General features: G+C 54.9%; 3 protein-coding genes across 3 annotated transcripts; 2 read left to right on the top strand and 1 right to left on the bottom strand.

Moving 5' to 3' along the window:
- Nucleotides 1-5,148: 5,148 nt before the first annotated feature.
- V2A60_004999 (ATP-dependent RNA helicase DBP8) lies at nucleotides 5,149-6,858 on the bottom strand (the record flags this gene model as incomplete). Its single annotated transcript, XM_083256313.1, has 1 exon — nucleotides 5,149-6,858. One exon carries the CDS (start codon nucleotides 6,856-6,858, stop codon nucleotides 5,149-5,151), a length of 1,710 nt encoding a protein of 569 aa, XP_083112439.1.
- Nucleotides 6,859-7,995: 1,137 nt separating this feature from the next.
- Nucleotides 7,996-8,409, top strand: V2A60_004998 (uncharacterized protein; the record flags this gene model as incomplete). Its single annotated transcript, XM_083256312.1, has 1 exon — nucleotides 7,996-8,409. The coding sequence occupies one exon, from the start codon at nucleotides 7,996-7,998 to the stop codon at nucleotides 8,407-8,409; it is 414 nt and encodes a 137-aa protein (XP_083112438.1).
- Nucleotides 8,410-11,251: 2,842 nt separating this feature from the next.
- Nucleotides 11,252-13,045, top strand: V2A60_004997 (kinase-like domain-containing protein; the record flags this gene model as incomplete). The annotated part of the gene is made up of 4 exons (XM_083256311.1): nucleotides 11,252-11,302; nucleotides 11,364-12,122; nucleotides 12,180-12,841; nucleotides 12,895-13,045. 4 exons carry the CDS (start codon nucleotides 11,252-11,254, stop codon nucleotides 13,043-13,045), a joined length of 1,623 nt encoding a protein of 540 aa, XP_083112437.1.
- Between the last annotated feature and the right edge of the window lie 216 nt (nucleotides 13,046-13,261).

Raw genomic sequence — 13,261 nt, 5'->3', positions numbered from 1 at the left:
CCCCCCCAAGACATGCATGCACAGAGGTCACTCGCACCGGTTGCAGTATCAGTACAGCTGTTGTGGCTGAGACACAGGGCCGGCGAGCATGTACCTCTCTGTTTTCCCCCCCCGGGACCGAAACTGGTCCGCCCTTCGGAGCTCTTGTTTGTCTCGTGGGCGGCGCCCTGGCAACTACCTTAATAAATTACCCAAGGCTACAGCGCCCTTTGAGGTGCCGTTACAGCGCACACGCTGTGACCTCGGACTCTGGCTCGGAGGCGAACGCGACAACAACCCCGGGAACAGTAACGGTAGCAACAATGATGATGAGAAACCGATCCGCCCAACGATTTCAAAGACGGAGCTCGTGACTCCCTCCCGCCAAATGTCCCTTTTTCTGCTCCAACCGATTCAAGGGACAAAAAAAAAAGGACAGGTTTCGCTGGAAGATCCCATCACCGTCACCAACAAAAACAATAATGCCACCTATCGACTTAACCCCGGGCCTTCTTTCTTTCATCATCATGCTACTCCATACAGAGACCAACCGGTATCAACCGTGTCTTCACGCAACAGCCCCTTTCCAAGTACTCAGTAACGTCTTTGTCGTGCTGAGGAATCCGTGACTCTTTGCTCTTGTTAGCCTCCAACGCTAACACTCACTAGCCCCTAACGCCGCCCAGTCATCGGCACCAGAGCACACCATAACGGCAGCAACGACAACCATAACGCCCTTTTTCCCTTGCTTATTGCTCTAGTTGTGCTCTAGTTGTGTCGGGCTAGTGCTTGGTGGCTCTTACGTCGATTCATAAGCCGGTCTCCGGATTAGAAACTCATGTCCGCTTAGGTCCGTCGTCGTCTTGTTTAATAATTCAAAACTCTTTTAGCGAGCGCCCGCGATACCGGCCTGGAATTTCAGCTCCAGGTCCGGAGTACATGGGAAAATGATCGCAGTCAGGTCTCTCGCTCTCCCTTTTTGTCTTTGTGTGTGTATTGACTCACTTCTGTAACAATGTCCAAGTAGTATTTCATGCCAATCTCGGCAATCGCTCGCCTTGTCGCGACCTACTTACAAGACAGGCAGCGACAAAGTGTCTCCCCCCCCCCCCCCCTTTCCGACCGAGGACGCAACCATGCCCCAAAACGTACCAGCTCGTCGTACACGGCGTATACCCGCCATCATGCAGACGCCAGCCAGCCCTACGAAACGTGGGTAGAAGTTGCTTAGAACTACTGATACGTACAGAGTACGCGCGTTGCTAAAGACTGCCAGCTGCGCCGCTCGCTCAATCCATCCCAATCAGGGCAGTCAAAGAGCGAACCTGCGCCACCACCAAACAAACAAACACCCCTGAGAGCGCATCTGCAATCTGGCCAAAAGAAAGAGAGACGGAAAAATAAAATCAGATAAAAAAACAAATGAACCCTCCCCGAACCATAATCTCATCTCACTCAAAACGTAGCCTTGTCGTCGTGGGCTCTTGCGTGTCCCCCCCCCCCCCCTAATCAAAGGACAAGAACTTGCGTGGCTCATGACACAGCCCTGCAGAGTGTGCCGCGAAACGGCCCCGGGCGCGTTCGATGCAAGCCACCTATCACTTTTTTTCTTCTCGACAATGAAGCGAGCATGACTGCATCTGGCTCACGTATCCTAAGTACTAACTGATCCTGCGTACATGTGCAAAGTGGTGTGTGGCTTTGAGCGAGATCCAACCTCGCATTCCGTTTTCCTATTTCGGCCGTCATATGCAGTCGCTCTGCCAGTATCAGCGTGGCTGAGGACAACTAGCCACTTCTTCTCAATTATCTCAATGTCCTACTGGGCCCTCGTATGCATCTCGTTGGCATCGAGACTACCAATCAACTGGTGGCTGCCTACCTACGCCTACACAAAAACACATCAAGCATGTGATATCGCCGCGCAATAGGGCTGAACGGGATACGTATACATACTCCGTAAGTACATGATTTCGCTTCATTCTCCGCTCACCAACAGGCCTTTTTCACTACTAGAAAAATAGACTATTCTCTGTTCTATTTTTCTTGTTTCTATTTTTTGTAATTCCATCTCGTTTGTTTGATTATCATCATCATTTTCCGCGTGTGCGCTTCTCGATAGCAAATGTCCGTTCCGCCATGACTCTTTGCGGAAATATATCAAAGTCCACCTGATGGTGACTAAAATTTCGAAGGCCGGCGAATCGGAAAGAAGAATGGGGAAACGAAAAAAAAAAAATCCGACTTCCCCGTTATGCCCGCCAAATGATGCCGCTTCAAGTCTAGCGCTTCGGACCTCTTGTCAGTACCGAACCCGCTGCCGCCGCCGCCGCAACCTCTGGCCGGAAAACCCAAAATCCTCATCCGTCCAACCGCGTAAAGCCCGAGGGCCGACAAACCAGACGACCGCCAGGGGACGGGGGCCCGTTGGTTCATGTTGCGATGCGCTTGTTTACCGAACGGGGTCTTCTGTTCAGTCATCATTCCTCCCGAATTACACGGAGCAGCCCAGTCGCAAGCATTGACATGGCCGCCTTGTCTGTCTCACCAATCGCAGTGCTGGTTTTCATGTAAATCAAAGTAGTACCGTTCAGTGGTTGGTTCTTTTTCAGCAGGAATGAGCGCTAGGTGTTCTGGATAACGTCAATCGATTGTTTGCAATTGTTCTCTTTTTTTTTTTCTACCGAGACATGCGACACCATGGTCGGCTTACGTTCCTCTCACCTTTACGGATGCAATTGAGGAACGCCATTTCTAAAACATCTTGCCGTTTGCCGCGTTGACACACTTCGTTATTGTTTTCTGCCTGCATGCCGTGTCCCCCCCTGCCTACCTTGTGTAGCTCTGTTGGCGGCTCTTATTACTTGTACTATTTTTTTTTCTTTGTATCCTAATTGAAACATCCAAGCTAGGGCGCGGTCCCTCGCTGCTACTTGTTCCTGGCCATACGCGTATCTGGCCCAACCAAACATCTCCTCTACACGCATACGGCGCGCCGACACGTGGGACGGACTCGATTGAGATGCGGCACCCCGACTAATACGCGTGAAGGCGAAGGGGAAGGCTCACGCCCAATGCCAATCGCTGTACCCCCATGCCTTGACGCGGCAGGCCATGGCAACACTTGGGAACCGCTGCTGCTGCTGCTGCTGCTGCTGCTGCAATCAGTAGCTGCCGCTGCCTCGGCGCACAATGTTTCGTCGCTCACGTCTAGCGTGCTCTGCAAAACCCTCATATCTCGGCCGGCAAACTTGACGGCAGAGAGGCACGTAGTCGCCTTCTCCAAGGACAGAACAAGCACCATGTTGAACATCACCGTGGCCTCGCTTCCCAGTCAGCCGAATGATAATCGTTGCCCGTCACGCGGACCCTGGAGCTGGGTTGACGGCTCGCAAATTCCACGGACTTTTTTAATATTATTCGGGAGTTTTTTTAATATTGATTTTTTTTTGGCTCTCGCCTTCATCCCCCCGGTCCGGTTCCCGTGAGCCACTTACGCACGCGACGCACGCAAGGCACGAGGCTACGGAACCTGCGAGCAGGGCTGCAGGAAGCAATCGGGTTCTTTTCCAACTAGTGAGTAGTCACAAGGCCCGCAAACCCTGCGTCCTGCGTCCCTTCTTTTTTTCTTTATAATGGGGACCCGAACTGTAACCGGGCTGCTGGAAAAGAGTGTGGACAGGACGACGAAAGAGGAAAACGAAGGGAAAACAAAGAAGGGGGGGGGCTTTCCCATCGGCGCGCCAGTAGCCGCCGTGGGCCGTCAAACCCGTTGCTTCCGAAATGCCCGGCGATACCAAGGCGTAAAAATTTGGCTCGTCGAGCTGAGCAGGCCTCCGTGGAGCTCCGGCTGCGGACCTTTGGAAACGGTCACCAGACGAGACGGAAAATTGGAGCGCGGAGATTTTTCTCTTTCTTAATCATAATGACTAATACATAATGACAACAAGAAGGAATTCGAGGATAGTGCCCGATCGAGGCGGGCACAGGGATCGATACTCCACGTACGATTGATGTCTGCCCATTCTCGACATCGCGAGGCCGGGCAACCGGGGTCGGGGTCCAGGACGATGGTCTCGGCTCAGACTCGCAACACTTCGCCAAGAGGAATAGGAATTCATTACAGTTCGGATCTTGGGCCGGATTTCACCTCAAGGTGAACTGTGACTTTCAATCGCTGTCCGAATATAATAAATTGTATTGTTTTGGTAACACGATCGACGCACCGTAACCAAGCATCCGGCACCGGCGCAGCGCCCCCCCCCCCCCCCCCCCCCCCTCTATTACTACTACCTAGTCACTCTCTCCCGCCCGGCTTGCCGATGAACAACACCCACACCTCTCCGCATACCCGAACCCGTACCGAAAAAGCCATTCGCGAATAGGGCTGCCGGTCAGCCTGCCGATGGCTATGGAAAAATGGCGCACCTGAGGATGATGATGAGTTGCCATTGAACCATGCTGTCTACTGAAACACCGTTTCGCTTCAACCTGTAACGGCCAGCTCAACCAAACCGCCCAAAAACGTTCCGGCCCGGAAAACCTTGCTGTCTCGGTGAAAGCTCGGGGAAAGGGTCGGATGTATCCGGACAAGCAATTTTTTGTCAGCGGCAAACAAAGCTGAATTGATGCATACTTGGTCGTTGTGTTATACGTAGTTTGACCCTCATGACCGTCTCTTGAACCGCACAACATGAGAATTGTGAGTTTCGGGCTGATGCATTGTGGATGGCGACTCTGAGAGACTGTCATCTGGCTGCTGAAAAAGGAGGCGTGAATTTTGCAGGATACGGCAAGGCTGCTACTCTCATCGTCTTGTTCTGGTCTGCCATGAATTGACCAAAATGACGAGACGAAGCTGAGCGTCCTGAGCGCCTTCCAAGGTCCCAGATGTAAAGCTGTCAAGCGTTGCCGAGCCAGCGCTGGGATGATGAAGAAACTATCATGATACTGTTCTCAGTTTGTGTGAGTGTATGCATGCGGCAGGGTTGGCCCGTATAAACAGTCGGCCATTACTATATAACACTATAATCAGGTTTTACCAGTTGAAAAATGAAGAAAAAGGACAATTTTGAATACGCCTGGCCAGTATGCACTTCATCATCGGGGGGAAAAAAGCAGCCGCAACAAACAAGGTTGAAACAAGAAAAATCCATGAACCTATCCCACCTACGCAATACGCAGCTTCTGTTTGGTCCTCTTCCTCTTGCCGCCGACCTCCTTGTTCTCTTCGACCTCGAGCAGGGCCTCGCGCTTCTTCTCGCTGACCGTCTTGAGGGCGTCGCGGAGGACGCGCGTTTCGAGGTTGACGCCGTCCTCGGCCCAGGCGTCCATGGCGCGGCCGACGCGGCGCTCGATGGCGAGGACGAGCTCGACGTCGCGCTGGCCGACGAGGGTGACGGCCTCGCCGGCGCGGCCCGCGCGCGCCGTGCGGCCGACGCGGTGGACGTAGTCGTCCGGGTCGCGCGGGACGTCGTAGTTGATGACGAGGCTGACCTCGGGGATGTCGAGGCCGCGCGCGGCGACGTCGGTCGCGACGAGGATGCGCGCGGCCGAGGCGCGGAAGCGGGCCAGGTTGTCGATGCGCTGCCGCTGCGGCAGCCGCGAGTGCAGCGACGTGACGCGGTGGTCGAGCAGCCGCAGCATGTGGTGCAGGAAGTCGGCCGTCGCGGTGCGGTTGCAGAAGAGGATGACCGTCCGGCCGGCGTTGGCCTCGGTGAGCAGCAGCACGTGCAGGTAGTGCTCCTTGTGGGTGACGGGCACCTGCAGGTGCGTCTGCCGCAGCGTCGCGGGGACGGCGAGCGCCTGCGCGGCGTCGGCCTCGCACACGAAGACGGGCGGCCGGCCCGGCGCGCGCGGCATGGCCTCGAGCGCGCGCACCTCGGGCGTCATGGTGGCGGTGAATAGGAGCGTCTGGCGCGCCGACGGCGGCGGCAGCGCCGACAGGCACGTCTCGACGTCCGGCAGCATGCTGCCGGGTCCGGGCCCGTCGCGCAGCAGCCGGTCCGCCTCGTCGAGCACGACGAAGCGCACGCGCCGCAGGCCGCACACCGTGTCCTCGCCCGACGTGCGGACGTGGTCCGCCAGCCGGCCCGGCGTCGCGACTACCACGTGCGGCCGCTGCTTGAGCGCGATCGCCTGCGGACGCATGTCGGACCCGCCCGTGACGAGCACCACCTTGAGGCTCTGCGGCGCCGCGATGGCCCGGAACTGCTCGTAGATTTGCAGCGCCAGCTCGCGCGTCGGCGTCAGCACGAGGCCAAAGATGGCCGACGGGTCCTCTGCCCACTTTTGCAGCATCGGCACCGCAAACGCGACCGTCTTGCCGGAGCCCGTGCGGCTGCCGCCGATGCAGTCCCGCCCCCGGAGGATCTCGGGGATACAGCCCTTCTGAATGCCCGTTGGCCGCCGGATGGCCATGTTGGCCAGCGACTGGACCAGCCATGGCCGAACGCTGAGCGCCGAGAATGTCGTGTTGGGGTCGGTCGGCGCCAGAACTGTTTGTGTTGCGGCGGTGCCGTCAGGCGGAGCGGTGGCGGCAGCGCTGTCTTGGATAGCGGCCTTGGTTGCCGGCCCAGTGGCTGCGCCCTTCTTCTTGATGCGTGACGGCGCAGCGAATGAGGCAGTGTGAGGTTTCATGTTTTGTTTTGGCAGCTCTTCTTGCTCGTCTTCGTCGTCTTCGTCGTCATCATCCTCATCCTCCTCCTCGACCTGAGCTCCTCCGTCTTCGCTCGAGGCGTCGCTCGAGGCGTCGTCCGTCCGACGTCGCTTACGGGCTGTCGCATTGTCTAGGTAGTCAGACTCATCCGAGGATGAGGAGCCTTCGGACAGATTCTCTGCCGTAGCAAGCCTCCCTCTTGGCTTTTTGGCGATCGGCATGGTTGATTGGATATGCGGCCTTGTCTTGTTGCGGATGTCGCTGCATCAAACCTTGCGTGGAGTTTTTTTTTTTCCAATTCCTTGTCAACGGTTATCGATAGGCGGCGGAAAGACCCGCTTTAGCCTTTCATGGTGGGGTCGGGTTGGCAACAAGTTAAAGAGCTTGAATGTAAAGTAGAAAGATGATTGCTGCAAAATAGTTTTCCAACAAAATATATTTCCTGTATGGCTTTGGCTCTATAGCGGCTATTTTTGCCACCGTATACGGTATCAAAAACTTTGTAGCTGCATGGATATGCAGCCGGAGCCCAACTTCATCTCCTACGTACTACCTAGTGACAAGCCAAAGTCATAAGGCCCCATGTAGAAATGCGGTGATTACCAAGCTGGAGAAATAGTCAGTCAATCAAATCGGCCTGCCGTTCTATTTTATGCTCTTCCGACTCTGCTGCCTGCAAGTCTCGTCTATCGCACGGGAAAGTGGCGTTGGTTCGCTGTAACTATAGGACACGGCCCGATGCTGCTGCACTGCTTGGCGATACTCCCGTATAGAGTAATGTAATTTTTTTGAACCAGTAGCCGGCTTGCAAAAGCGCTCGAAAGGAACATTCCACGATGAGCCTGTTGGACAGTCTGATATCAGAGGTGTCTGGTCCGCTCTGCGGCACGACAAAAGATGAGGAGCTCAACAACAGAGACAGATATCCCCGTCAGCCAGCAAAGAATGAGGCGCATTTCTGCTTGTGATTCGTTGGAACTTTGCCAAGAGGTTGTACGATGTATTTGATGGGGTAGAGGAGACACAACATCCGGGCTGACTACAGCAATTCGGCTGGAAGCTGGCGGATCCGAGGCTACGGCTATGCAGTATGACTACGTTGTATCGCGTCCGTTCGGGTGACCCTAAAGCACGTTATATGAATTGTGCTGCGAGAAAGGTATAAGAAGGGGCCATGGTCGGCCGGATAAGGCCGTGTCACAGTTTCTGTACTCTGTACTGCTCTACTTGAGCGGCTCTCTGCTTGCCCTGAGAATTATACCTCTGCTGTCGGTAGGCCGGATTCTTGAATACCAGCTTTGAGCTGAATGCTAACACGGCCGATCAGATCTGGCGCCACCAACCACTCATACAAAGCCATGCATTTGCCGACAGCCGCGGTGTTGCTCGGCGCGCTGTCGACCATGTGTTCCGCCGACTTCCTGGAGGTCTACCAGAGGTGCAGGGGCAGGGACAAGTGCGAAGGTCTCGGCTTCTTCAACACGGCCTACGGCGAGTGGGAGGTGAACGGCAACGACGGGTGCCATCGCACCAAGGTGCCGGCCATGAGCGAGTTTTGCATCGACTGGCGTCTTGGACGGGCGCATTTTCGATTTAAAGGGCAGCCGGACAAGCGGTGCATGTTTCTGGCGAGCACGGAGGATTGGAAGTGCTCGTTCAAGTATTGTTACAAGCAGGTGTTTCGAGAAATTGGTTGCTACTGGTTTGCGGCAAATTCCAAGTCGGAGGACGACGGTGCGCTTCCTTTTACCATGACAACATTGGAAGAGTGAAGGGGGGAAAGGAGCAAGAAATGTTTTTGACAGAATTACCTCTGAGTTGGGGAAGCAGTCCGATAATAGCGAAATGGCACTTCTTGTTTGCTCACGTCTCGGTTGGTAATTTGCCTAGCCATTATGATTGTTAACAATGATTTGCCGCCGGCATACAAATGGTCTGCCTCTGCGCCTATCGGTGTGGTGTATAAGTAGCGGGCGGACGGTACTGCGTTAGTACTGCGTCTGTACCGCCCCTCGTGCATGGCTATTGCCCAACGTGTGGTTCCAGGATTGGATACCAGGCAACGCCAATGCCCTTTTTTCACGATGGCTAGTACGCCGTGACGAGCTGCGAGAGGGAGGCGTGGGAGTGCCGCATGCCTGTGACGAGTCGGGCTGGCAAACGGACAGAGAGGAGTCTCGGATGTGTGCGTGGAAGAGGGCGGGACAAACCCCGGTTCCGTGGAACGAGGAGGGTGCGCCGATCTCATCAAATTGTGCAGAGGCGGAAGTAGACGTGCCGTGATTTTAACTTGGTGCCTGTAATATATAGGAAGAGGAAGGTCCCGGGGTCGCCGTGCGACAAGAGTGGTTGAGTGGTCGAGTTGTAGCGAGGAAAATAAAGTGTCTGGTGACGGATTGTACTAGTACAGTTGATTGTTGGGAGGCGGGCGGGAGCTCCAGCCCGCTGATTAATGCGCCACAGCGCGGAGAGAGATGGCGCGCCCCGAGGTGGAGGCGAGGAAGGTGATTGGATTTGGGTAGATTGGTTGTGATGAAAAGTTGATTGGTGTGTTGGATTGGTCTTTTTATTTCCCTTCAAACTGCTGATGCTTGTTTGCCTCGATTAATTACTAGAGTAATAACAATAATTGAACACCTCGAGGCTTAAAAAAAAACTCGAAACGTAAAGAAAGAGACATGTGATCCAAAAATACATGACAGATCTGCTACCGGTACATTCATGGCGCTTTTTTTGGTTTATCGGCAGGGTGCCGGGCGGTTACAGGACCGACGCAACCACTGAATTGACGTGGTTAAGCGCTGTGGCCCGGACGGTGCAGGGAACGTCCTGGGGGGGAGGCAAGCTGGCAAGCTGGCAAGGAGGCGAGTTGGCAAGGAGGTGCCGCTGGTGCCAAGTACTTACAGGTACCTCTCCAAACTACCTAGTGGATTGAGAGGGTGGGCACTTGCGGGCTGGACAGTTCCGTGTGCCTGAGCTGGCTGATCTCTCCACCGGGAAAGGTAAGTAGGTAGGCAGACAGGCAGACAGAGCATTGAGAGGGCAAAAATACGGATGAGACGGCGGCCGCCTGCATTGACGACTGCGTGGTTCAGTGATGACTGGCTGGTTGGCTGACAAGGCAGTGGGTCTCAAGACAACCCCAGGTTGCCAGGCTTGAAGCAAATAAGCATCAGCACACACACAACCTTGGGCGTGCGTTGTTGCTCGTAATTTGCTGCAGGTTTTCAGTGAGTACCTACCTAGGTAGGTATCTACTCCGTACCTGTAGGCAGGGAGGCAGGTAAGTACCTAGGCAAGTAGGTAATGAGCAGCCAGGCAGGTAAGTTGGTTTCAGCAGGAGCTGCAACAGCTGTCCTGTGTGTGCCAAACGGGCGAGCATTGTAAGTACTAACCTACAGGGAGGCCAGTTGGTATATAGAGTACAAGGTCGCATCAAAGTATCAAAAGTAAGCACCCCTTCCCGTCCTTGCTGGTATCAGTGTCAGTAAGTACTTACTTAGATATGCACAGATGTCTCCCCCACACCACCGGCCTCGAGCCCGTCTTGCCCGTCAAAGTTTCCCCTGGATCAGATACCTGTTTGGCGCTTTTCAACGCCTTTGACCACCGCCAAACGCCGCCTGCAAGGTCGCTGTCAACAAAGGCCCACTACCCTGCTGCGGATAGTGGTGTGACTGGGCGAGGCTCACCCAGGGTACCTTGCCGGTACTTGTCCACCTGCTACTTGCTTGCCAACTTGCCAAATAACCACTGCTTAAGTACTTACTTATATCTGTACCGTAAGTAAACTATGATCTGGAGTTCGTATTTGCTGCTGCTCCCCCAGGTACCAAGCAAACCACACCTACGTAAGTTTCCCCCCTCCTCTGCATCATCGGTGCGTACGCACGTAGGTAGAGCTAGGTATCGAGCTAGGTCCCAAGGTAGGTCCCAGGTACCTACTTACTTACCTTGGTCCTCTCTGCAGACTGCAGCTACTTACCCTGGCAAGCCTTCACCAGCACTTCTTCGCCTCCGACCGCCCGCCACCACCACCAAAAGTACGTAGCCTTCTCGCTCGCAACCCAACCTGACCACCACCATTGCCAGACCCCCCCCTCCCCTTTCGCCTGCAGCCCGCCTTTGCCTTCTTCTTTCTTTTATTCTTCATTTTATTTTCTTCTCGTTTCTCTTCAGTCATCGTTCTTTTTTTTTTTTTTCAAAACATCTTACCGCCCCGTCTAACACGTCTATCCAATCATCCAAGTTACTACTGGCCTGACCACGTCTCTACTTCTTCCCCTCACACAGCTTCGACCCTACAAGCCGAACGCCAGACCTACTCATCACTGTTGCAGCGTCCGCAGAAGAAAAACGCTCGAATACTACTACTTTACTTTTTCCTTTCAAGCTTCGCTACGATACGCACAATCAGCCAACGCCCTTTTCTGGAAACAGCTAGCATTGCTATCTAATTTTTTTCGTCTCGCTCGTGGCAGAGAGAGGCTTTAACGATTCTAGCGGGGCCTCTTTGCCCGTCGAAACCGCTGGCCACCCGTCCCGGTCCTGAGCTCCTTCACCACCATCGTAGCAGCATTTCCATTCTCCCCACGCTGGTCAACCTTTGCCATCATGGCTGATGCAGGAGCCTCGCAGCCGCATGGCCCTGGGAGCTCCCACCAGGTACTACCCCCCCCTCCCTCTCCTCCTCCTCCCAGTCTCTTCGCTCACTGACCCTGCATAGCCTCCCGTGCCGTCCGCTGCCGCTCCTCAAGTGCCCGCCCCCGCGACTCCTGGCTACGTCCCCATGATGAACGCACCCGCGCCTCTTCTTCGCCCAGCCCTGCCCGGCAGCCGCCCCGGCGGCTCTCGAACCCCGCGACTCGGCCTCGCCATTCCCCCCTCCCCCAGCGTCAAACCCGTCTCTCAAGGTGGCCAGCCGGCCCCCAGCCGACCCCCGCTGCCCACTCTGAACCTCGCCACCCCCATGGGAATGCAGGTCTCTCCCTACGATCAGACCCCGAGATCCAACAACAACTGTGCCCAGCCCGGGCAGTCGGCCGGTGCAGGCAGCGAAAGCAGCGCCGCTCACTCGAGGTCCGGCAGCTTCGGTCCCCTCGATGGCAGGAATAGCAACCCCACGTCGGCTGGCTCCCAGTTCTCCGCACTCTCATTTGCTTCGCAGCTGTCACAGTTTGGCATTCCCGTCGGCCGCGCCCAGGGTACCCCCGATCCCGTCTCCGCCGTTGGCTCCATGTACTCGGAGAGAAGCGACGGCGGTGTCACCATGGAGAGAGAAGGCAGCCTGCAAGGCCTCGAGGCCTTCGACAAGCTCAGCCTTGAAAAGGCTAGAACTGCAGACGTCGAGGATCTCGATGACGAGGGCTGGAGAATTGCTAGTATGGAAAAGCGCATAGTCGAAATTGGAAATCTCGGCGAGGGTGCCGGTGGTGCTGTTACAAGGTGCATGCTCAAAGGTGGCAAAACTGTGTTTGCCCTCAAGGTATCTTTGTATTGCGTCTCCTTTCTTCAATTACCCCTACCTAACGTGCTTGTCCAGGTCATTACCACAAATCCGGATCCAGATGTCAAGAAGCAAATTGTCCGTGAATTAGGTTTCAACAAGGATTGTGCCTCAGATCACATTTGTCGCTATTTTGGTGCCTTCGTCGACCCTTCCACGGCGACCATATCTATCGCCATGGAGTTCTGTGAGGGTGGCTCCCTGGACAGCATCTACAAAGAGGTCAAGCGCCTCGGTGGAAGAACCGGGGAAAAGGTTTTAGGCAAGATTGCCGAAGGTGTCCTCGGCGGCCTGACGTACTTGCACACACGACGCATCATTCACCGCGACATCAAGCCCTCGAATATCCTCTTGTGCCGTGACGGCGCTGTCAAGCTTTGCGATTTTGGCGTGTCCGGCGACTTTGGTACCAAGGGAGAGGCCAACACATTTATCGGCACCAGCTACTACATGGCACCAGAGCGCATCACGGGTCAATCATATACCATCACATCCGACGTCTGGTCAACCGGCGTCACCTTACTCGAAGTTGCCCAGCACCGCTTCCCCTTTCCAGCCGACGGCACTGAAATGCAGCCCCGTGCTGGTCTCATTGACTTGCTCACCTACATTGTGCGACAGAACGTGCCAAAACTTAAAGACGAGCCCGAAATGGATGTCTACTGGAGTGATAACTTTAAATACTTCATTGAGTGTTGGTATGCATCTGCCTCATCTCCCATGCTCTGCTCCATTACTGACTGAATTCTAGCCTGGAAAAGCAGCCAAGCCGTCGTGCGAGCCCCTGGAAAATGCTGGAGCACCCCTGGATGGTCGAGATGAAGACTAAGAGGGTCAACATGGTCAAGTACCTGTCCTTCGTTTGGGGCTGGGACGGTGATGCGGCACCACAAGCGGCCTAAATGTCGTGCTCCTGGGGCCAGCTGCAAAGCAGCCTCGAAAAAACTTCCATCTTTCTTTGGCAGCCACGCATCGGTGGCTTTTAGCTCATGACCAGTTCCACTTTAGCATTTACCGGCGGGTTTCAACCATTTCGCGGCATTTTCTTTTTTCTTTTTTTTTTCCAAAAAGAAAGTTTCGAAAAACCAGGACATTCTAACCATTATACAAACGGGCAT

This window comes from Cordyceps javanica, chromosome 3 (assembly GCF_051103115.1).
Source record: "Cordyceps javanica chromosome 3, complete sequence".
NCBI classification, from domain to species: Eukaryota; Fungi; Ascomycota; class Sordariomycetes; order Hypocreales; family Cordycipitaceae; genus Cordyceps; species Cordyceps javanica.
This window is presented reverse-complemented; position numbering and strand designations above follow the sequence as displayed.